The sequence below is a fragment of the Cupressus sempervirens genome, chromosome 3 (genome assembly GCF_028749045.1).
Source record: "Cupressus sempervirens isolate cs-2001-9-10 chromosome 3, ASM2874904v1, whole genome shotgun sequence".
Taxonomy (NCBI): Eukaryota; Viridiplantae; Streptophyta; class Pinopsida; order Cupressales; family Cupressaceae; genus Cupressus; species Cupressus sempervirens.
The window spans coordinates 672,039,332-672,063,092 of NC_143120.1; the positions used below are offsets into that span (position 1 = coordinate 672,039,332).

Here is a 23,761-nt window from a genome sequence, read left to right on the forward strand (position 1 = left end):
CATTAAACATTTTTGTTATCTTCTTAAAAAATTAAATTTGGGTCACTCTATGTTGCATAATATATGTTGAATATCTCTTTGTTTGCACTCAAGCAACTCAATTCATTGAGCAAATGGCTACCCAACTCTCAAAGTAAATGTGAGAATTTACTTATATTTATTCAATAAAATTAAAATTACAAGATAGTTGTTATTAAACAGTTTGATGGATGGGATATTTAGTTTTTATGATGAGTAACTCCCACACTAAATTAGTGGAGAACTATACCAGTATATTGTAAATATTGTTCACTTATGTGATGATACTTTTAATAAATAAAATCATCATCTTTATATAGATAAATCATATTTCTTGCTTGCAAGATGATTATAGTGCCAAAATCTGCCAAAAAAATAGTACATTAATTTAAACTACATCTATATATGCTACTTTAAGACTATTATGAAAGTTGAATTATGAATCTATACAACTAACACTTATGTCTAGACCTTAAAACCATTCACTTGTTTTATATACTAATACCTCCATTTCATTTGAAATGAGCATAATAACTAAACTTAATATAGAACTAGTATAATCCAGGCATCTAACTTTTATATATTTAGAATGAACATATTACTTCATTTATTATAAAATGAAATACATTTAACTTTTAATTTTATTTTCGTATAAAAATATTTCTTAAACTAAAATTTATTTCACAGTTATTATATTGCACACCAACCTCTCCCAAAAGAGACCCTATAATTATTTTCTATTCACATAAGTACGCCTCTCTGAACAAACTCGGCCCCAGTTGGCTTGGAATGATCGGGGTGTGTAGTCGTGAATGCATTTTGGCGGTTGCAGCAGCGGCCACGGACCTGGTGTTGTTTCACCTGTGCATTGCTATGAGAGTGGGTCATCACGGGGCTGTAACGTGCTATGGCCTTCATTTTTCGTGGCGGGGTGCTGTTTACTGTGGGCATTTTCGGACCGCAGGGATGATATTAGTACGGTTTTTGGCAGGTTTTTACAATATCATGTGTTTGAGGTCTGCAGTAGCAAAGGCATGCCAGCGGTTTCCTGCTGTGTTCTCTTTGATTTTGATCTTTTCTTCTGCCTGCTAATGTAGCGTGTTCATTATTTGTGTCTGTGCAGCCATTGACCGAAAACTCCGTGGTTTTGGTTATGCTTGCCTGGCGACGGCGGCAGGAGCAATCTCCTCCCTGAGTTTCAAATAGTGGGTATTAAAATTTTGCCTCTGACTCTGTGGCCTGCATTACTAGTTATCATTTTCATAAGGCCAGAGCAGTGTCAAAGTTAACAAATTTTGGGTTTTGTGTTGAATTTTGATAATGTACAGCTTTCCTTCAATGAACAGCAATAAATGAATAGTTTCCTTTAGTCTGAAATCACAGCAAATTTATTGTACTTTATGGTCTATACATTTTAAAATTTTAAACCAACGTAATCAACATTTTCCCGTCCCAGTCTGTTCTGTGGTTATCTATATTGCCTGGTAGAACCAAAAACAACATATGTGAGGTATTTACGACAAATTTATGTAGTTCATGATTATCAGATGCAGTGCATATTAGCATATCCATTCTAATTACAATTTCATAGTCCTCAATTAGGTAAAAAACCTTCGAAGAGAAAAACAGAATGGTACAAGTAGAATTAGGATTCAGTCACATAAGAACTAGATGCTCAATACACTTCTTTGTTGATCTTTCATTTTCTTGACCAGAAGAAACTATGGGTAATGTGTCACGTCCCCGACTCATGTCATGACGGGGCATCGTTTGTCCTTTCCTTGGACTACCAAAGAGGGAGAGGACATAGAGCACTAATGGGTAATTTGGAAGTCATTTCCTTGTGTTATAGTCTACTCTTAGGTTGTGGTCACATCTTATTATGCGACTTGCATGATATCAAGTTTTGGGCACTTAATTTTTTTGCAAGTCAGGTTTGCGTTCTACTATTGAATCAGAGCTTTCTGATGTCAAGCCCTGTTAAACTAGAAATTCTGCGAGGTTCGTGCTGTAGCAGAAAATGTCTCAAAGATGGATAAGGCTTCTATGCTTGCAGATGCTATTACATATATAAATGATCTTAGCTCCGAGAATAAACATCAGAGATAGAAGGGGTTGATTTACTATGTCAAGTTGATGCAACCAAAAAGGAATTGCTGCTATGCTCTTTTTAGTTTGGAATGAAAGATACACCTGGGTATGCAAATATTGATCTAAAATATTGACTGGAAAGAATTGGTATAACTATAAAAAAGAGATAAATTATAAATATACTTGGAGTGATAGCTAACCAAAGCAATCTAAGTGAGAAATTTTAGACTTATCTTTCGGATAGAAATATCAATATAATCCTAGATTAACCAAGGTGGCTGATGTCACAAGACATAAAGAATAAAATTATATCTCTTGGTAGAGCCTACACAGTCAAGATGATATGTTGCGGACTGAATTATATAAGGTAAATGGCTAAAGCATTTTGCAGCATTTTTGCAATATGCATATGAGCTTAAGGCATTCGAAAAAAATTTGAACATCTTGTGTTAGATAACATTCAACAGATTCAAGATGTTACATTGTCTAGCCAGCCTCGAGACTTGAATATCTTGTGGTTAAATCTTACTGAGATGCTTTGCACATTATTATGGGTACAGTTTACAAATGTTACTACAAAGCCCATTGAAACCATTGTCATGGCATAATCAATTTTATGATTAGTATGTGTGCTCAGAGTTTTAAAGTTGTCGAGGGCACATAGCATCAGATTTTGTCAAATCAGAAGTCAAGTTCAATGCCAAATTGGCCATAGTAAACCACATTTCTAGACATGCCTACGTAAAGCTACAGAAATTAATATATCTAGGGGGTGAGGGGATCCATCATGCAATGAGGTCTAATCCCTAGGTCATCAAGATTGGATGCCTGATCAGCAAGTGCATATTCCCTCCTCCAACCAAAGTTTTCACCATGCACTTCCTGACAAACATGAGCTACTATTTAGAGCATGAACTTTGGTAAACTCAAATTACAATATGGGAAAGATATGAAAGTGCATAGCTTTTGCCATGATCTGTTAGCGTCCTAGAGCATCCAAATGTAACATGCGCCCCTAATTGTTTTTTCCCTTTAGTTCTACCTACAGAGAGATAAGGTAACAAATGGAAAAATGAGTTTTGCTGATAAGAAAAATTCCAATTCGAATAATTCCAGTTTTATTCATTTTTCTAATACAGTGACATTGAAGATTTAATATGCATAGCAAGTTTGACCACATGCTGATAGAAATAAGCCAACTGTGCAACTTGCTAATATCTTAAAATGAAGCAATCCTTAGAGCCTTAGACCTGTAGTGCCATGCTGAATTTGAGGACAACAAGAAGCTTGCTGTAATCATCTTCCTTTAGCCAATAGAGAGGTCTCTCAAGCGCAGCAATAAGATTAAGGTCAAAAATACTCTCAATAGCCAATAGAGAGGTCTCCCAAATGCAGCGATAAGGTTAAGGTAAAAAATACTCTCAATCATGCCAAAGTCACTCCCTATCAGCTTAGATCAATGAAGTCACCTATATATAGATAGACAACCCTTTTTGAGATTTGAATAAAAAATCAAGCCAGAACCTTACATAAGTCGATGATTTTGTGGGCCTTACATGAGAAATTCGATTAGATAGATTTCAGGTGGTTTGCAAACCACCTATGATTGTTCATAAGGGCTCGAGTTATTCTGAAGACTGCATTTATTGGGAGAATTGGTTGGTTCTCCAAATGGACAAAATTGATGCGTTGTATTTCACTGCCTTAAGATTGCCTCCAAGATTAAGATCAAAATTGCATAAAAATGCTCTTATTTTCATTGTCGCAGTCATTGTGATTACTATTTGGCAATTTTCTCCATCATAGAAGGCTATAATCGTTTTATTAATCATGATTCAGTCAGAAGATGAGTGGGATAGGTGTACATGAACAATCTAATTTACAAACCTTAATGGAAAGGTGGAGTGCAAATGAAACTTTCCTTTGAGTTACTTTGGGGTGAGGTGGGTACCACTTCCCTCTTCTTAATTCATGTATCCCTTCTTCTGCTTATTTCTGGAGATTGAGATGAAAAGAAGACATGAAACTTTCCTTCGAGTCACTTTGGGGCGAGGTGGGTATCACTTCTCTCTTCTTAATTCATGTATCCTTCTCGTGCTTATTTCTGGAGACCGAGATGAAAAGAAGACATGAAACTTTCCTTTGAGTCACTTTGTGGTGAGGTGGGTACGACTTCTCTCTTCTTAATTCATGTAGACCTTCTTGTGCTTATTTCTGGAGATTGAGATGAAAAGCTAGTGGGTTGAAATATTTCATCAAAATATATTCAGCTTTCTCATTTGAGAGTCCAGACTACTAGGAGATTATCATCATTCCACTCGTACAATGTGCATAGAGTTTATAATCGTGTGTTGCTTATGTACTAGTGAGATCCCTCTCATTTTGTTTTATTTGGGTAGTTGTATTTGCCCCATCTCTTAAATATTTGATTATTTTGGTCTAATTATTGCTGTTTCTCAAGGTTTTAGTTTTCAGCCTTTCACATACATGTGCAATTCTATTTCAGAGCCGATTTAATAGTCTGTTGATGCAATGCCATAGGGAAATGAATGATATAACGCCTCAATTTCAAAGTTGTTGCAAGTCCTTTTAAAATGATACTGTTGGCCAATTATTAGAATGACAGACACATGCATTTTACTTTCATAACACTAAACTATTTGCAAGTAATAATTTTTCTTTTTCTTTTTAGGGTTCTTAATTTTTAAATGCACAATTCTTTTGAGAGAGAAACACACAGAGGTGCAGAGTCTTGGAGTGTTATTGATTTGTCAAATTTTAGTCAAGAATCTTCTAATGTTGAATTACAGTCTCTCAAATCTTCTTTTCTTTGTTTTTTGGGATATCAATAACTTCGGTCTGCTCATGCTAAAAGTTGGAAGGATCCTTGGTTTCATTCTTGTCCTGTTTTAATCGTCCCCTACACTACAAAGTTTTTCATTGTGAGATTTTATATTTTTAACTAAATTCTGTTATGTCATGCATCTTTTCTTTGTTTGTTTTGTTTAAAGGAACTTCATCCAATTGTGGCCTCATATTTTCATTTATGGAGAAGAGTTTCCATCTGATTAAGTATTCTCCAACTTGGCATCCCTGTGGCACACATGCTGTATACATGGTTGAACGGAAACCCAATCAAACCGTGTGCAAAAAATAGTACGACATGAAAGAGGGGAATAATGTTGGAGATCAATTTCCTATGGAAAACAGCTTATCTGGTTTTGAACCAAGCTCATCTTTGTGATAACTGCTCCATCCTAGTGCGAGCCTCTAAACCTAATTGGCTATATCTAGGTTTGAATGTTCATTTGAGCTGACTGATTCTCACAGTGTGTTATTTCAGAATTGATCTAATAGCCTATTTTGTTTAAAGGAACTTCATCCAATAGTGGTTTCATATTTTCATCCATGGAGAAGAGTTTCCATCTAATAAAGTATTCTCCAACTTGACATCCCTGTGGCGCACATGTTGTATACAAGGTGCAACAAAAACCCAATCAAACCGTGTCCAAAAAACAGTATGTCATGAAAGAGGGGAATAATTTTGGAGATCAATTTCACGTGGAAAACATCTTATCTGGTTTTGAACTAAGCTCATCTTTGTGATAACTGCTCCTTCCTAGTGCAAGTCTATAATCCTAACAGGCTATATCTAGGTTTGAATGTTCATCTGAACTGCCTGATTCCCACATTGTGTTATCTCAGAACTGATTTAATAGTCTGTTTTGTTTAAAGGAACTTCATCCAATAATGGCCTCATATTTTCATCCATGGAGAAGAGTTTCCATCTAATAAAGTAGTCTCCAACTTGACATCCCTGTGGCACATGTGCTGTATACATGGTGCAACAAAAACCCAATCAAACCGTGTCCAAAAAATAGTATGACATGAAAGAGGGGAATAATTTTAGAGATCAATTTCATGTGGAAAACATCTTATCTGGCTTTGAACAAAGCTCATCTTTGTGATAACTGCTCCTTCCTAGTGCAAGTCTCTGATCCTAACAGGCTATATCTAGGCTTGAATGCTCATCTGAATTGACTGATTCCCACAGTGTGTTATTTAATGGAACACAATGTCTATACTCTATGGCATTATGTTGACATAATTGGATACATCATCTAGCCATAAGTAAGGCTGTCAATTTCTCATTTTTGTTTGGTGAAGGATTCTGTCTTATCTTCTCATTTATAGTGAAGGATTCTTACGTTACTTTTGCTTGTATTTCCCTACTAATATTTATATTATGGATTCTCATTGTGATAGGCAACCCTCTTTCTCCTTTACCATAACCCAACAGATTGCATATAGGTTTTGGGCAATTCCACAATGTGAGATTCACTTGCATAGCGTGCTCATGGAATCCAGCTTGATATAATTGACTTAGAACCTGGGCATGGTAAAGACATCTAAATTTTTCATATATCCAGTGGTGAATTCTTACCTACTTGTATATGCACAGCAGTCCATGATTTGAAATATGGTTATTTTATTGACAAGTGGACTATATTACTGATAGATTACAGACTAACAGAGTACATTGCTGTTTAATTGTTTAGCTGTGCCAGGAAATTCCTACATGGTGGAATTAAATCACATAGCATGTCCATAGAATTTATGCTAAACATGATATACATGTGTACTTAATGTGGTCATAAGATTGTTTTTCCAATTTATCATATATTTGGATTTGGAGTCATACGTACACCACATGAATATCACAATGTAGAATTTGTTCTCATTTATGATCACAGAATCTAGGTGAATATGGTTGAAAGTTTAATGTGCCCATGATAAGCCTATTCAATTTCCGACACATTGATATTCTTCTTATTTTATGATGGCAAGTGCCCCACTGTGTTTTCAAAATAGTATGACATTGTAATACGTGTTCCATTTTAATTTTTACTACTACTAGACCACAACTATACATGCTAACTTTATGTTTGACAATTTACATGAATTGGATAGTTCTGATGTGGAATTTGTGGTCATACTTTCTCCACAAAATCTGGATTGGTATCTTTCTACTTAGATCATCCTTATGATTAAGCATAACTGACTAAATTGAGGTTTTGCTTGTTTACCTTAACAAGCTGATTTCTACCATGTGTAATCCAATGTTATACTGTGTCCACAAATCTAAGCTTTTATAATTGGATATCTTATGTGGCCATGAGACATATTTTTGATTCATCATACAGTTAGTTATGGATTCCTACGTTTAATTTGTGTATTTAGATTCTGCCTATGCTGATCCATGTCAGTACTACTGCTTCGAATGCCAGTTTTGGATTATATGCCAAAATGAATAGCAAAGGGCTTGTAATTTGAACGTGTTTCAAGAGATGTTCATCTTCATTTCTGTGGATTGTCAATTCCAATGTTAACATTTGTTGGACCCTCTATATAACTAGAGGTTTGAATTTCATCATCATATGCACATTGAACCCAGTTCAAGCTTTTACAAACTGTTCTTTGATGTTCTGCTTGTCATTTCTTATAGATTAGATTAGTAATTACTTGTGATGTAATTATAGTAAGCAGTTAAATTGAAAATTCCTTGCAACATCTGTAGCTAGGGTTGTGTCTATGGCAAGAGCAATATCTTCTATAATGTGTAACTTTCCACATTTATATAAATCCGTATGTAATATAAAAGACTTCATTATAATCCTCTGACGATCGGAGCAAGCATTCCTTAAGAAAGCATGCGATTGTCATTAACTTGCTGTTACTGCTAAGAAGCTGGATTTGTCCCCTGCTGCCCAGATTCAGGTCCGGGTCCAGATTTGCTCCCAGGTTCGCTGTGGGTCCAGGTACAATCTTTAGTTTGGACTGCGGGTTTGTCCAGGTCCTTGCTGGAGTGAACCCGGGTGAACACAGCGAACCCATGGTGAACTTGTGGCAATAGGGTCCAAAATGTGAAATAAAACAACTTTAAAGAGTGTTTTTGAATTATTTTTTTATGCAACTCTAAAAGGAACCTAATAAAGACAGTTCACTCATCTAATCTCTTATGTTGAGGAGGATGATCATATAGCAGCATATGGGACTAGTGGAACGAGTTTGGGTTCCAATGATGAGGATCAAGATATAGTTGCAATCGAGGATGAAGCCATTGATCCCTCATTTTATGATGATCCATTTGGCCCTCGCAGAGCATTTGATACTATGATCATTGATAAACTACTAAACACTTGTCATCTATCATTATGTTTCAAACTTTATTATTTGATGAACTAGGTCTATGTTTTGCAATCTAGTAATTCAATGTATGAGTTTTTTTACAATCATGAAGATAGATTAATGAGTGAGTATTTAATGTTTGTCGTTGACATTTGGCACTGATCAATGATCAAGCAACAATTATTCATACTGTGAAATGACTTTGTTTTGCAACTATACATTTTTCTGTTGTGTGTGTGTATATATGTACACACACACACACACTCACTCACAAACCCAAATGGTGAAAACAAATTTAGCCTGAACCCAAAAACCTGAACCTCGAACCCAAATCCGTCCCTGAACCCGAATCGGCAACTTAGTATTACTGTTTAGAGCATCATTATCTTTAGGGCATGGTATATCTATCTAAGAACTGAGGGCATTCATTCACTTTATATCTCACAACGGTCAGGATTCATGCTTGTTGAAAAATATTTTGTATCTCTTATTTTTTATTTAAAATTGTTAGTGTCTTCTGCTTGGGAGTTGGATGATTTATTTTTCTTATGCACTGAAATCAAGCTATCTTTTGGATTCTAGATTTTTTTTCCCACTGCTGATCAAATCCGACTAAATCATGTCACTCATATATTTTGAATACTTTGTCTTCTGATTCCAGCTGCTTAATGAACTATTGGATTTCTCATACTGCTATTTGGAGTTGGAATGGACAATGCAATAGTTGGAGAACCTGTTGAAATGGACACCACAAGGGGAGATCCATGGCACTTAATAGTTCTTAATGCTTGAAAAGTGAGCATTCACAACCAATATTTCTAAGGCGTTTGAGAATTTCAAAATCAAAACAATTTAAAAGATTGTGTGCTCTCAAAAATTGAACATGTATAACTTAGTAGTTTTAAATGCTCAAAAATTGAACATTTCAAATTATTTCTTTAAATTGCTCAAAAAAGTCAAAACCAAAACCTCTATGCTCCGTATGGTCAAACTCATAACTGGTTAAGTTGTTATTGTTCAAAATCCAAGCAGACATAACTCAACTCGGGTTGTGGCTCCAAAAGCTCCCAAATGGAGCATTTTGAACTTTACGATCAAACCCTATTCCAAGAAACAATTATTAATTCTTTTTAACTAGATGATGAAAATGTTAGAGGATTCTTGAATATGATTCGCGATATGCAATGGGTTGAGGTGAAGTTTTGGGTAAAACTTGGAGATGTTGCCAGAACAGGATGCACATTATGGATTGGTTGGAATAAATATTGATTTCCATCGCTGTGATCAAACAAAAGCACTTGGCAGATTTTTACTAATATCCTTGCTGTGCGGAATGCAGATATAGAACACTCATGCCAAGATTGCCTCATGAGGAAATGGCCGCAATGGACATGCATGCAAATTGTGGAAACATAGATTATACTGCAACTATTTGACAAAATGCCTCGTAGAGAAATCGGCCCACCAAAAGCTATTAAAGCAGCGATGTCACAAGAAATGCCATAAGTGCAAGAGTTTTCATAAAACAGATGTGCTGAAAGGTTCATAATCTATTTCTGCCGTTCTTGTTGAGACCGGTGCCATGCCAAGAATCATTGGGAGCATGTTGCGCAATAGATAGTATACATGGGTACTCAGGAAATGAAATGAAGAGCTTTGAATATCTTGCTATTAGCTTTGATGTCTGTAACAAAATGACAAATGCAGAATAGCACACCAATCATTTGACAAATTGCTCACATCGAAAGCGCACAACACAGAAATTTGTTTTATTAAATATCGTACCAGTTGGCACTTGGCACTCTATCTATTTGCATTTATGTTTTTGGAAAGATTGTGTTCGAATTTTTTGACAACAATCTTTCAAATATTGATGTCTGAAATTTGCACACAATCTTTCCAGAAACACAAATGCACATTTTGTTAAAAACTATAACTTCGATCATCATACAAATCTGACTGTGCAGATCACACAGATCTTATCTTGGTATATTACCTTATAATGGCCTTTAAATACATTGCTCCTTGAATAGGCATGATCGGCGATTTCATAGATGAGTGTGCGTTAGCATTTACCTTAACTAATTTTAGTTATTTTTGTTTGCTAAACATTATCTCCTTGGGCGCTGATTCTGAGAATGCATTGTATGGGCCGACCTAGATAGGGTCATGTCTCTTCAAGGGACATGCCCTTTGATTAAGGTATTTATACAAGTTGTGATTGTAGTGAAAGGACACACAAGAAGAATAAGTCTGCCCCTTTAAGCAATTCTGCCTGTATGAATTTATTGCAGAGATAAAACAAATTTCAGAACAGCATTTAATTTTCTAATAACACCTCCTACATTCAGAAGATAAAGAAGATCATCTACAAGAAGGATAGAAGGTATTATCTAAGTCTGATTTAATAACAGAATTTGTAGAAACTTTACATAGTATCAGAGCTTTGGTAGCCGAACCTAGGCTCAGCAAATTAAATAATTAGACTTAATATATATCTAGCATCATTCTACTATCTTCAAATGGCATACACAATCAGATCCGAGTACAGGTTTGATGGGAAAGAACACATTGATGCTTGGAAATTTAGAATCATGATGATTCTTAAAGAAAATGATATAAAACAATTTGTTGATTCAACATCTAGAGAACCTAATGTTGAACCTCATAAAACTATCTGGAGCATAGGAAACATGAAAGCCATACAGATCATATTAGATGGGGTTAGAAATGATATAGTACCCATGCTAACGAAACATCAAACAACATTTGATATGATGAATGCATTACTAAATGCATATGAGGTTAACAATGCAACTAGAGTTCTAGCACTGAAAAGGCACCTAAATCATATACAAATAAAGAAGGGAGAATCGATGAATTCATATTTTATTAGGGTTGCCAGTTTAAGAGATGAACTTGCAAGTATAGGAACCATCATTAATGACACAAAACTAACACCAATGGCTATAGATGGATTGCCAAATTCATGGGAAACATTCACACAAGGAGTAAGTGCCAGAGATAATCTTCCTGACTTCAATAGACTTGAGGGAGATTGTTTTCAGGAAGAATCCAGAAAACTTAAGAAAGGAGGAAAATTGAAAACAAAAGATGAAGAACTAAATGTTTTTAATACAAATTCATAAAGGAAAGAAGAAGCACTTCAAGAAGAGAAAGGGTAATCAAACGAATGACAAACTTAAGAAAGATCTACCCAAAATAAAATGCATCAGATACGAAAAGTTTGGACACTACAGATCTAATTGCCCTGAGAATTCTAAACAGCAAGTGAACTGTACAAACATTACTAGGGAAAAGATAACTATGATCCTAAGAATTGTGTATTGTATTCGTCACTATCAAATGAAATCTCAAGCAAAGCATGGGTGATTGATAGTGGATCATCTCGACATATTACATGATACAAACAAGCACTATGCTCTATATCAGAAAAGGTTAATGGTGATCAGCACATTCCGTCAAAGGAATTGGAAATTGCACTTTGAAACTAAAGTTGGGTAATTCTCTTCTTCTCAAAGGAGTACTCTATGTACCAAGAATAAAAAGGAATTTAATCTCGGTTACAACACTTGAAGATGATAGACATAATATTGCATTCATGGACGATAAAGTAATAACCTGGGCTAAGAACTCCTCATTTAAGAAAGCAATGTTGATTGGTCAAAGAAAAGGGTACTTGTATGAATTGAATTCAGAACCTAGTTGACTTATTCAAGCCTTATTTCATGAAGCTATTGATATAAATGAAATATGGCACAGAAGGTTTGGACATCTAAATTTAAAAACTTTATCAACTATGGAGAAGATGGTTACTGGTTTACCTAAATTGAATAAAGATTACTCAAGCATATGCAAAGGACGGGCTCTGGGTAATAACACCAAAAGTCTATTTCATGATAACACTAGAAAAACTATTTTGGAAATAATCCACTCAGATTTATGTGGACCTATGTCTATTCCTTCTCATGGAGGATTCTGGTACTATATACTTTTTATAGATGACTTCTCTAGAAAAACTTGGATTTACTTCTTAAAATGCAAAGAATCAGAAGAAATCTTGAAGAGATTTAAGGAATTTAAAACCTTAATTGAAAACTTTTCAAGACATAAAATTAAAACTCTTAGGACTAATAATGGAGGGGAATATACCTCAAATTTGTTTAAAGAATTTTGTAAAGAAATAGGAATTAAGAGGGAGTAAACTATTCCTTATAAGCCACAACAAAATGAAGTAGCAGAAAGGAAGAATAGAACAATTATAGAAGCTGCAAGAGCTATGATATTTGATCAAAATCTAGAATATTATCTTTGGGTAGAAGCCTCTTGTACTGCTTCTATATTCAAAACAGGAGTCCTCTCTCCTACCTTAGAGATAAAACTCCTGAAGAAGTCTTTGCTAAGGTTAAACCCAATATAAGTCACCTTAGGGTTTTTGGGTGCCCTGTATATATACATGTTCCAAAAGAAAAGAGAACTAAGTTAGAACCCTCCAGGAGGAAAGGTATTTTTGTAGGGTATAGTGAAACATCTAAAGCATATAGGCTTTTCATACTTGGTTAGAAAAATATTGAACTTAGTAGGGATGTAATTTTTGAAGAAGATTTGGCATTCAAAAGAGCCCTAAGTTTTGAAAATCCCTCTCTGTTACCTAGTTCTGAAATAAATACTGAATCTGAGTCTCAGAGGGAGAACATTGAAGAAATTGAAGATGAAATTCAAAATCTCAATCTTGAAGAAACTCAAAATTCTAAGAAAAGACCACTTTGGGTCATTAAGACAGTAGAGGAAGCACAAGACTTCGTTGCACTATCAGGAACAATCAGAGAAAGCAAAAGATCCAAAAGATTTTCTAGTTATACAACAAACATAAATGATTTGTCTAAATCAGAACCAACCGATGTTTCAGATGCTATTAAACATACAGCTTGGAAGGATGCTATGATGGAAGAATACCAATCCATTATGAAAAATGATGTTTGGGAAATTGTTCATAGACCTGAAGGAAAATCTCTTGTTTCTTCCAAGTGGATATTTAAAATAAAGCATGTTGCTAACAGTAGCATTGAAAAATATAAAGTTAGATTTGTAGCCAGGCGGTTCTCTCAGAAAGAAGGGATTGATTATGAAGAAACATTTGCTCTTGTTGCCAGATACACCTTTGTAAGAGCAGTCCTAGCTATTGCAGCATCGAAGGGATAGAAAGTACATCGGATGGATGTAAAAACAACATTTTTGAATAGAAAGATTACAAAAGAGGTATGTTTGGAGTAACTTGAAAGATTTGAAACTCATGATCCTGAAGCTTTTGTTTGCAAGCTCAAGAAAGCTCTCGACGGGCTTAAACAGGCTTCAAGGGCTTGGTATGAAAGAATTGATAAATATCTCATTGGCTTAGGATTCTCCAAAAATGAAGCTGATCCAAATGTACATTATAAAAGGGATAAAGATGATATGGTAATTTTGATATTGTATGTTGATGATTTACTAATAGCAGGTGATGATCATCTAAAAGGTCAATGCAAGAAGGATCTAATCAGAGAATTCAAGATGAAAGATTTGGGATTCCTTCATTACTTTCTAGGACTGGAAGTAAGGCGAAATTCTAACAACATTATACTTAATCAAGGAAAGTATACATTAGATATCTTAAAGAGATTTGGAATGTGGAATTGCAAGTCTATATCTTCTCCAATAGAGACTAATCTACATAAACTTAAAGAAGCAGCATCAGAATCACCTTCCATAGATTCTACTCTCTACAGACAGATGATTGGGTCCCTTATGTATTTGGTAGATACAATCCTTGATATTTGCTATGCTGTTAACGCTTTAAGTCAGTTTATGTGTGAGCCAAAGGAGATTCACTTAGTTGCAGTCAAACACATTATGAGATACTTACAAGGCTAAGACAAGGCACTCTTAACCTTGCGCTCAAATATGAGAAAGTTGATTTGGATTTACATGGATTCACAAACTCAGAGTGGGGTGGAAGTGTATAGAAAAAGTATTTCAGGATGTTGTTTCAATTTAGGATCAACAATGATATCGTGGATATATAGAAAACAATTTTCAGTAGCACGCAGTTTCACAGAAGCCGAATACATCGCAGTAGTAATGGCCTTTGGGGAAGCAGTTTCGCTTAGGAAGCTACTTGTGGGACTATTTGGTCAAGCCATGAATCTTACGGTTATTCATTGTGATAATCAGAGTTCCATCGAGCTTTCTGTGAATCCAGTTTTCCATTATAGATCCAAGCATATTGAAATTCCTTACCATTATGTTAGAGATATGGTAGACAAAAATACTGTAAAATTAGAATACATTTGTACTATAGATCAGATAACAAATATTCTTACCAAACCTCTCTCTCGAGTGAAGATAGATCACTTTAGAAAAAGACTTGGTATGGTTGAATTATAATTTTTTTGTATTCTTTAAATTTTTAAATCAAATAATTTTATTGTCAGGCTATTGACTATTATGGGCTCCACCATTTGTATTCATTATTCAAGAGGTGACGATCTCTGAGATAATGAACACTTGTATAAAAGACATTATGAGAGATGACAATCTTTTAGATAATGTGCTGAACAACAGAGAACTACTGTCGGATCTAGATGAGTTCAAAATCATTTGTGACAAACATTTCTATGCCTATGGGTCACAACTCGGATAAAGGAAGAATTTATTCTTCAGACTTTATCCTGTGTACTGATAGATCTTAACTCAAGATCATGTTGTGATATAGGATTGCCAGTACTTATGAGTCGCAACTTGGATAAAAGAAAAATTTAATAATTTTTCAGATTTTATCCTATTTATTGCATTCCATGCAATACAGTTATCACTAGTATCAGTGATAAGTCATATCACAGATATAGTAATATGACATAGTATCATGTGTTCAATGATACCACAAGATAAATAAGATTTAGATAGATATAGAGTATCATTCTATGCTTATTTATCGAAATTGATGATGCTACATACGTTATCTCTCAGTATGATTATCAAGTTAAGAGGGAGTGTTAGAACTATAACTTCGATCATCATACAGATCTGAATGTGCAGATTGTACAGACCTCATCTTGGTATATTACCTTATGATGGCCTTTAAATACATTCTTCCTTGAATAGGCATGATCGGCGATTTCATAGATGAGTGTATGTTGGCATTTACCTTAACTAGTTTTAGTTATTCTTGTTTGCTAAACATTATCTCCTTGGGTGCCGATTCTGAGAATGCATTGTTTGGGCCAACCTAGATAGGGTCATGTCCCTTTAAGGGACATGCCCTTTGGTTAAGGTATTTATACAAGGTGTGATTGTAGTTAAATGACACACAAGAAGAATAAGTCTGCTCCTTTAAGCAATTCTGCCTATACGAATTTATTGCAGAGATAAAACAAATTTCAGAACAACATTTAATATTCTGATAACACCTCCTACATTCAGAAGATAAAGAAGATCATCTACAGCAAGGATAGAAGGTATTATGATTTAATAACAGAATTTGTAGTAACTTTACACATTTCATAAATTGAAGAAATCTCCTATGTGGAACACTATCTATTTGTTAACATATCAAATGTTGAGAGTTTGCATGGCAAGAATGAGTAGAAGAGAAAAAATACAGGACTTGGGAAGAATATTTGATGATCTTCGAGCCAGTTACACGCAGCCATCTTTTGAGAGCAGATATACATCTCCAGGAAATCATAATGGGTGTGAGTTTACTTCAGACAATGACCTTAGAAATGTTCTAGCAGTCATGAATGGATTAAGCAGAGTCAAATGAGACACAATACCATGAATTTGTAGAACCAATAGAAAGCTGCTGTTACAATCATTTCAGCATGATGGAAATATGGGGACAGATAGAGGTCGGCACATAAAAAAAGCAGACATCAAGACACAAATATAATACAAGAAGACTTTTCAAATCTATATCTTTATGTGGTACACCACTATGACAGCCTAAGCACTTCATGCACTTACAGAAGATAGGGGCATTTGGCACAAAGTTTGTCGAAGATTTATTAAGGCTATTAGCTTTTAAAGTACACCCATGGACTCTATTGATTCAGGCACTTACTATATAACATGATGATTTGCCTCACGTTCATATTATATGTATCAATCCAAGCAAGTGGTAGAATACAATAGTGGTGTAGATGACAGTTCATTTTCAACATATCTCATTTCCAAGTTACATGATTCGCCTGTGCTTCTAGATGTAAATTTGCTTAGAGCATGTTCAAGCTCTGAGCTCACCTTTTTGCACATGGCATAGTATTAATAACACATGTGACAGCAGTTAAAGGATAAAAACAAGGATCCAAGCTTACATGGCTAGGTGGAAAATTAGTTACATCAAAAGCATCAAAGATCAAGTAGACAAAGATGCAAAATTGTTTTAGCAAAGCCAATATCTTCTTTCTAATTTGCCTTATGGGTTTCAAATTTCTTTTTGTGATTAGTGACTATTATCAGTTTTGGTCAAAGTTAAGATATCAACCTTTTTTGCGCAGAATTTGTGAAGTTCATAACTTTGTTCTAACTGCGCAAAAATGAGTTAGTTACTAACCCAAATATAGTTAGTTATCACAGGATGCCTATAAATACAAGGCAATTTTGATATGATTGATTTAGAATGTGGGCATGGTAAAGACATCTTAATTTTTAATATATGTAGTGGTGAATTCTTACCTACTTGCATATGCACAGCAGCCCACCATGATTTGAAATATGGTTATTTTATTGATAAGTGGACTATCTTACTGATAGAGTACAAACTAACAGAGTACATTGGTGTTTAATTGTTTAGCTGTGCCAGGCAATTCTTACATTCTGGAATTCAATCACATAGCATGTCCATAGAATTTATGCTGATCATGATATACCTGCGTACATAATGTGGTCATAAGATTGTTTTTCCAATTTATCATATATTTGGATTTGTAGTCATACGTACACCACATGAATATTACAATGTAGAATTTGTTCTCATTTATGATCATAGGATCTTGCTAAATATGGTTGAATGTTTAATGTGCCCATGATAAGCCCATTCAATTTCCCACACAATTTCTGATGATATTCTTCTTATTTTATGATGCAAGTGCCCCACTGTGTTTTCAAAATAGTATAAAATTGTGATAGGTGTCTCATTATAATTTTTATTACTACTAGACCACAACTATACAGGCAAAATTCATGTTTGACAATTTACATGAACTGGATAGTTGTGATGTGGAATTTGAGGTGATTTCTCCACAAAATCTGGATTGGCATCTTTTAACTTAGATCATCCTTATTATTAAGCATAACAGACTAGACAGGTTTTCCTTATTTACCTTAACAAGCTGATTTCTATCATGTGTAGTCCAATGTTATACTGTGTCCACAAATATAAGCTTTTATAATTGGATTCCTTATGTGGCCATAAGACGGATTTTTGATTCATCATACAGTTAGTGATGGATTATTACATTTAATTTGTGTCAGTTATTTAGATTCTGTCTAGTTTGATCCATGTCAGTACTACTGCTTTGAATGCCTTGATCCATGTCAGTACTACTGCTTTGAATGCCAGTTTTGGATTATATGCCAAAAATGAATAGATGGAACGTTAAGTAAAGGACTTGTAATTTGAATGTGTTTCAAGAGATATTCATCATCGTTTCTGTGGATTGTCAACTCCAATGTTAACATTTGTTGCATGCTCTGTATAACTAGAGGTTTGAATTTTATTATCATATGCACACCAGTTCAAACTTTACAAACTGCTCTTTGATGTTCTGCTTGTCACTTCTCATAGATTAGTATTTTCTTGTGATGTAATTATAGTAAGCAGTTGTTGAAAATTCCTCGCAACATCTGTAGCTAGGGTTGTGTCTATGATAAGAACAATATCTTCTATAATGTGCAACTTCCAACATCTATATAAATCTGAATGTGATATAAAAGACTTCATTATAATCCTCTGACGATCTGAGCAAGCATTCCAACATTTATATAAATCCGTATGTGATATAAAAGACTTCATTATAATCCTCTGACGATCTGAGCAAGCATTCCTTAAGAAAGCATGTGATTGTCATTAATTTCCTATTACTGTGTGATTGTCATTATCTTTAGGGCATGGTTTATCTAGCTAAGAACCGAGGGCATTCATTCACTTTATATCACACAGCAATCAGGTTTCATGCTTGTTGAAAAATATTATGCATCTCTTATTTTGATTTAAAATTGTTAGTGTCTTCTGCTTGGGAGTTGGATGATTTATTTTTCTTATGTTCCGGAAACGAGCAATCTTTTGGGTTCTAGAATTTTTTTAATGTATCTTTTCTACTGCTGATCAAATCCAAGCAAAGCATGTCACTCATATATTTTGAATAATTTGTCTTGTGATTCCAGCTGCTTATTGAACTATTGGATTTCTCATACTGCTATTTGGAGTTATAATGAACACCACAATAGTTGGAGGAACCTGTTGAAACCTGTTGAAATGGACACCACAAGGGGAGATCCATGCCACAGTCCATCAATAGAATACAGTGCAATTGGAGAAAAACCAGTGTTAATTGAGCCTTCACAAATTCCCCAATTTCAGAAACGCCCTTTCCTATGGAAGTCCAAGTCATGTCTGCTTCAAAGTCAATTGCAACAGTCCTTAGGGTCTGGACAAAACAAACTGTTCCGCATTTCAAATCCACCAAGTCTTACATCATGAGCCATTTATCCTTCTGGAAATGGGACTGTCGTGGTATAAATACAACAGTATTTAGTCAAGCAAGTAATGATGTTTTTGAAAACCAATCTGGAACTATACCCTTGCATTACAAAAGTCAATGTGCTCTGCAGATTTTAGAGGTATAGTTCTTGTGCTACTATGACTAATTGAGGATCCAAATTGTTACAGTCATTTAAGTTTCACAGCTTAAAAGGTGTATTTTGTGGTTCATTTTGGAGCTCTCTGGTTTCTACGCTTGAATTGTTGTTATTTTAGAATGAGGATTCACATGAAAAGGCTTATGCTGAGGCCAAACTTTACTGCATGTTCTGCATTGATTTACTACCCTATGTGAGCGATCAAATCACTTAATCTATTGCTCCCAAAACATCAGAGCTGAATAATTAATTATTTATACTTTTCCAATTGACAGCAATCTTCAGTATTTATGCCCATTTCGAACCACCAAAATGACTCAGCACATTTATAAAACGACCCACTAAACTTGACTTCGGTAAACCCATTGCACCTTAGGGTGTGATTGCTAGTATTATAAATGAGAACAATACATCCATGCATATTTTATTATTCTAACTTCAAAATAAACGAGTTAAACCAGAATGGAGGAGCAACCGATAACAAGATAACGGAATTCTTTTACAAAAATATGATTGTAGTGTGGCGATAGCGAATCAAATAACCCTTAAAAGAAGAGAAACAGTTATCTTGAAAATCTCCAGAAACAGATGCTAGTATTATATATGAGAACAATACATCCATGCATATTTCATTATTCTAACTTCAAATTAAACGAGTTAAACCAGAATGGAGGAGCAACCGATAACAAGATAACGGAATTCTTTTACAAAAAGAAAAAATATTATGAACAATTTTGCAGGTTTGAAGTCTCTCTCATTTAAATCATGATGCAGCGGAATGTGAGATTAGACCTGAAATATCGCCATTGGAAACAAAAAATCTAGTTAGAAGGGTGGATTGCCTTTCAATTTAAAATCTACACTGTCCAATTTGAAATAACCTTAAAGAACGGATTACTAGTTATTCTTCATTTTCGAAAGAAATAAACACTTGTGCGTCTTCATTAAATTGAACTTGACTCCACAAAATACAGAGGAAAAGAATTTGTGAAACGAAAGGCAGGTTTGAAATCTGTCTTACTACTTAAAACGTGTTATGGAGGCAGCAGAATATAACGGATTAGATTTATTTTTGCAACAAGATATGGGCATTGGAAATAAGGAAGAGGAGAGAATGGAAAACGAATTGCCTTTTTCAGTTTAAAAAAAACAAAATATTAACAAGATTGGGACGATTTTCTGATCTGTACGAAACAAGTGGAGAAGACGAACACTTGTTAAAGAAAAGTTGTGAGTTTCTTTACCGCAATAAAATTTGTAAGAAATTTTGGAATGAACCTGAAACAGTACAGTACTAATCCTTCTAGTAACTATGAAATAATGCAAAATAAAATTTAAAAGAAAACAATCTTTCTGATATATAGCAAATAGTAGCTACCCAGAATTTTCCTGGTTTAAGAAGATATAAAGAATCTTAGGGTCGCCAAAGAAATAGAATTATGTGCAAGGAAAGGCAGGGAGGCTCAAGGAGCAGAGATGAAGAGAAATCTCCTCCCTTTACATTAAAGCATATAATTGCAACCACTTCTTTTTCGTAATTCGCATAATTGAGTTGGAAAAAAGAGACAAGGTCATACCAATTAAAGTTGCACAAGGGAGAGTATCCGCAACAATGGTGGTCTTGGTCCTTCCCTCTCCAATCAGCACCACATTAATCTTTTCTTTGCAAAGCCCCGCATTGACATTCTCGTTGTAAATCCCCTGCTTCACAAAGATAACATAAGGCTCCCTGCTGTAGGATGGCGCATTATGGAGAGCCTCTGTGATAGTCTTGTAATGCCCACTTCCATCTTGGGCCACGGTCACATTCACATTCTTTAGTAGAGCACCAGAATCTTTAATCCACTCTGGAAATCTTTCCTGAATCCCCTGTTTCGCTACTTGTAGTGGGTGCCGCCCGTGAGATTGCACAAACACTTGCTCACTGGTTTCCTGATACGGGGCATAACACGTTTCGGCCTCCTGGGTGGTTAAGGGAAAGGAGATATTGAGGAGGTACATCGCATTGGTTATGGAGTTGGACAAGTGCCGAGATCTTTCCTGTAGCGGAACGGTTACTGCACTGCCAAAATCTTGAAGCCACTCAGAACAGGTGTCGTGGTTCTTCACAACTTCATAGAGCCATAAGTGAAGGTTCGCAATCTGGCACCCATTTGAGGGCTGGAGCCCCTCTGCTAGCAAGAGCTTTATGGCAGACATAGAATCCTCCAGCATAACAATACACCTTTCCAAGGACGTTCTCTCATACAAATCCCCGTGCTGGGGGTCTAATTTCAGAGCTAGGCGGTAGGCTTCATGGGTTTGACTCATTGTCACATTCGTGGTCATATATGCGAAATTCTTGGGGCTCTCTCTTTCGGCATTGGGATATGACAGGAGAGTAGAAAGGCAGAGCTCCGGATACAATGTTCTATTACAGGCCGACTCCATGGCTCTGGATGCTGATGATCTCCCACTGGGGAAATGTATTCCAGTGAAGATAATCAAGAACAGGAACAGAAACGTTATGAGAAAGCATGACTGAAAGAAGGTTGACCAATTTGGTATATACCATGGTAAATTTCTCCGACGCAGATGAGAGGGAGAGCCGGGGTTCATTGTGGAACGCAGACAATTGAAGCAAAAGAGGCTTACTTCACATGCGTGGTGTTCTTTACAGTCTGTGGACGATTCTTATCTCCTCCTCTGCCTCTGCTATATGAAAACAGGTTCAGGGTTCCAATCCACGAATGAATATCTCTTCGGCAAAATTGATATGCATACTATGTTCTTTACTCACCACTCAGACAGGCCCCAGAGAAGAACTGGTTTCTTTACTCACTAGTTGAAGAAGTTAAATTCTCCCAGAATCCCATTTTGACTCGGAGCAGACAACTTAAATAAATGATAAACTGCTCGTTTATCATCATGAACGTTGAAGGGCAAAGAATGTTTCAATTTTTTTAAACACTCGTATTGTATGGGAAAAATTTAAATACTCATCTCTTAACGTATTCATGATAATCATATTCAATATTAGGTAGCAGACTTTGTACATTTCATTTTAAAATTGGAAAAAAATTTCGAAAGTCATTTTACTATGTGTTTGTGGTAATCGAACTTTATGATAATATAAAATAGATGTTTTCTTTTTTCTAATTTCTAATAAACATTAATTTGAAATTCTAATTTTGTGCTAAAATATTGAGATGTTAGTAAAGGAAATAAATTTCATAGGTGAGATATTTGTTCTTAGTTTTTTCATTATTTTGACCTTTTAAAAAAAATCATTTATAAATGAGTTATGTACAAAGAATATTGAACAATATAATAAGTGACTCGCTCAAGGTTCACTAAGACCAAACATCATAAGATGTCCATGAGGAGGGATAGAAGCTAGTCTAGAAGAAGTGAGCATCCATTTCTAATAAGGAAAAAAAGCTAAGATATGCCCTAGCCACGTGTGGAAATATAAGCACAAATAGGAATATCCTCAAACCTAGGGTCAAAACCCTAAATCTGATCATATCCACTAAATTCCCTCTCAAATAAAAAATATAAAGCATTTGCATCACAAACATCAGGTATAGTCAAGATTCATCATGAAAAAAGGGGCAAGTTTAGTAAAACATTATAAAGCATTTGGATCACAAACATCATGTATAGTCAAGATTCGTCATGGAAAAAGGGGCAAATTTAGCTATAAAGAGGAAATCATAACAAAGACGCCATGAGTAGAAAGCAAAACAAAGAGATCACAAGAAAGCAACATAAATAGAAATGACAACAATACTAGCTTAACTATTATTGGCAATAGTTACACAAAAGAATGTTTGTTCTACTATAAATTTCTTGGCCTCTTTATTTATTGGAATGATCCGCAAAGAATGTTGATGGTCTCTTGAAGCATTTTGCGATCAAGTAGGTATCACTTCCCCCTCTAATAATTTTATCCATATGCAATTCAAAAATAGAAGTACTAGGAATGAATTATTATATGGGCATACAAAAATAGAAGTATTAGGAATGAATTATTATATGGGCCAACATGTTTGTATGAATGCTATAGTGTTAATCTCTTTAAATGGAAGCCAAATTTCAATGAAAGTGATCTAAGCCATGCTTTAGTTCTGACTTGCTTGGTAATAAAGAACTTCCTAGTAGAATTGCTTCACACTCAAATCATTAAACACATTGGAGATATTGACATGAATGAGCTATCTAAAATCATTATTGTGATAGGAATAATTTGATGTGGCTATAAGGGAAAGATCTTTATATTAACCCTAAATCCTATACCTATGAATTGACAATGAGGTCATCAATTTTATCACATCAAAAATGTTGAAGTAAACCATTTGGTATAAATTAAATTCAAAAAACATAGAAGGTATAATCATATTAATCACTCTTAGAGATCTATCAAGTACAATATGTTCACAAAACTTTGATTATAGCCAAAAAATATATTTAATAAAGATCAGTTTCTGCAATAGTAGCTACTAACGACGAAGCCTGAGAGAGTTTCCTAGATTTGCTAGATTTTTTGACCTTAGGAAGGATGAAT

The 23,761-nt window shown here is 34.9% G+C and overlaps 2 protein-coding genes across 6 annotated transcripts; one reads left to right on the plus strand and one right to left on the minus strand.

Annotated features, from left to right (window-relative positions):
• Window positions 1-742: 742 nt before the first annotated feature.
• Window positions 743-19,288, plus strand: LOC149568512 (uncharacterized). Of its 5 annotated transcripts, none has more exons than XR_016362568.1 (4): window positions 743-1,050; window positions 1,142-1,223; window positions 8,960-9,093; window positions 18,742-18,898. XR_016362568.1 is itself a non-coding variant. In XM_089821414.1 (3 exons), exons 1-3 carry the CDS (start codon window positions 831-833, stop codon window positions 19,055-19,057), a joined length of 618 nt encoding a protein of 205 aa, XP_089677540.1. In that variant the 5' UTR covers window positions 751-830; the 3' UTR covers window positions 19,058-19,288. The 5 variants fall into 5 exon arrangements, 3 of the variants coding, with proteins under 3 accessions (XP_089677540.1, XP_089677541.1, XP_089677542.1); XR_016362569.1 differs by having other exon boundaries at window positions 743-1,009; XM_089821414.1 differs by lacking the exon at window positions 8,960-9,093 and having other exon boundaries at window positions 751-1,050; window positions 18,742-19,288.
• Window positions 19,289-19,778: 490 nt separating this feature from the next.
• Window positions 19,779-22,251, minus strand: LOC149568513 (putative pectinesterase/pectinesterase inhibitor 34). Its single transcript, XM_089821413.1, has 2 exons — window positions 20,793-22,251; window positions 19,779-20,007 (listed from the first exon to the last, which is right to left on the minus strand). The coding sequence occupies exons 1-2, from the start codon at window positions 21,811-21,813 to the stop codon at window positions 19,979-19,981; spliced, it is 1,050 nt and encodes a 349-aa protein (XP_089677539.1). The 5' UTR covers window positions 21,814-22,251; the 3' UTR covers window positions 19,779-19,978.
• Window positions 22,252-23,761: the final 1,510 nt, after the last annotated feature.

What these genes read in the sequence shown, in the direction of transcription:
- LOC149568512 (XM_089821414.1), top strand. Translation starts at nt 831, where the DNA reads ATGCATTTTGGCGGTTGCAGCAGCGGCCACGGACCTGGTGTTGTTTCA. An exon ending in TGAGGTCTGCAGTAGCAAAG is followed by an intron (nt 1,051 to 1,141) that starts GCATGCCAGCGG and finishes GTGTCTGTGCAG; the next exon opens with CCATTGACCGAAAACTCCGT. An exon ending in TCCTCCCTGAGTTTCAAATA is followed by an intron (nt 1,224 to 18,741) that starts GTGGGTATTAAA and finishes TTGTGATTCCAG; the next exon opens with CTGCTTATTGAACTATTGGA.
- LOC149568513 (XM_089821413.1), bottom strand. Translation starts at nt 21,813, where the DNA reads ATGAACCCCGGCTCTCCCTCTCATCTGCGTCGGAGAAATTTACCATGG. An exon ending in CCCTTGTGCAACTTTAATTG is followed by an intron (nt 20,008 to 20,792) that starts GTATGACCTTGT and finishes GCGATATTTCAG; the next exon opens with GTCTAATCTCACATTCCGCT.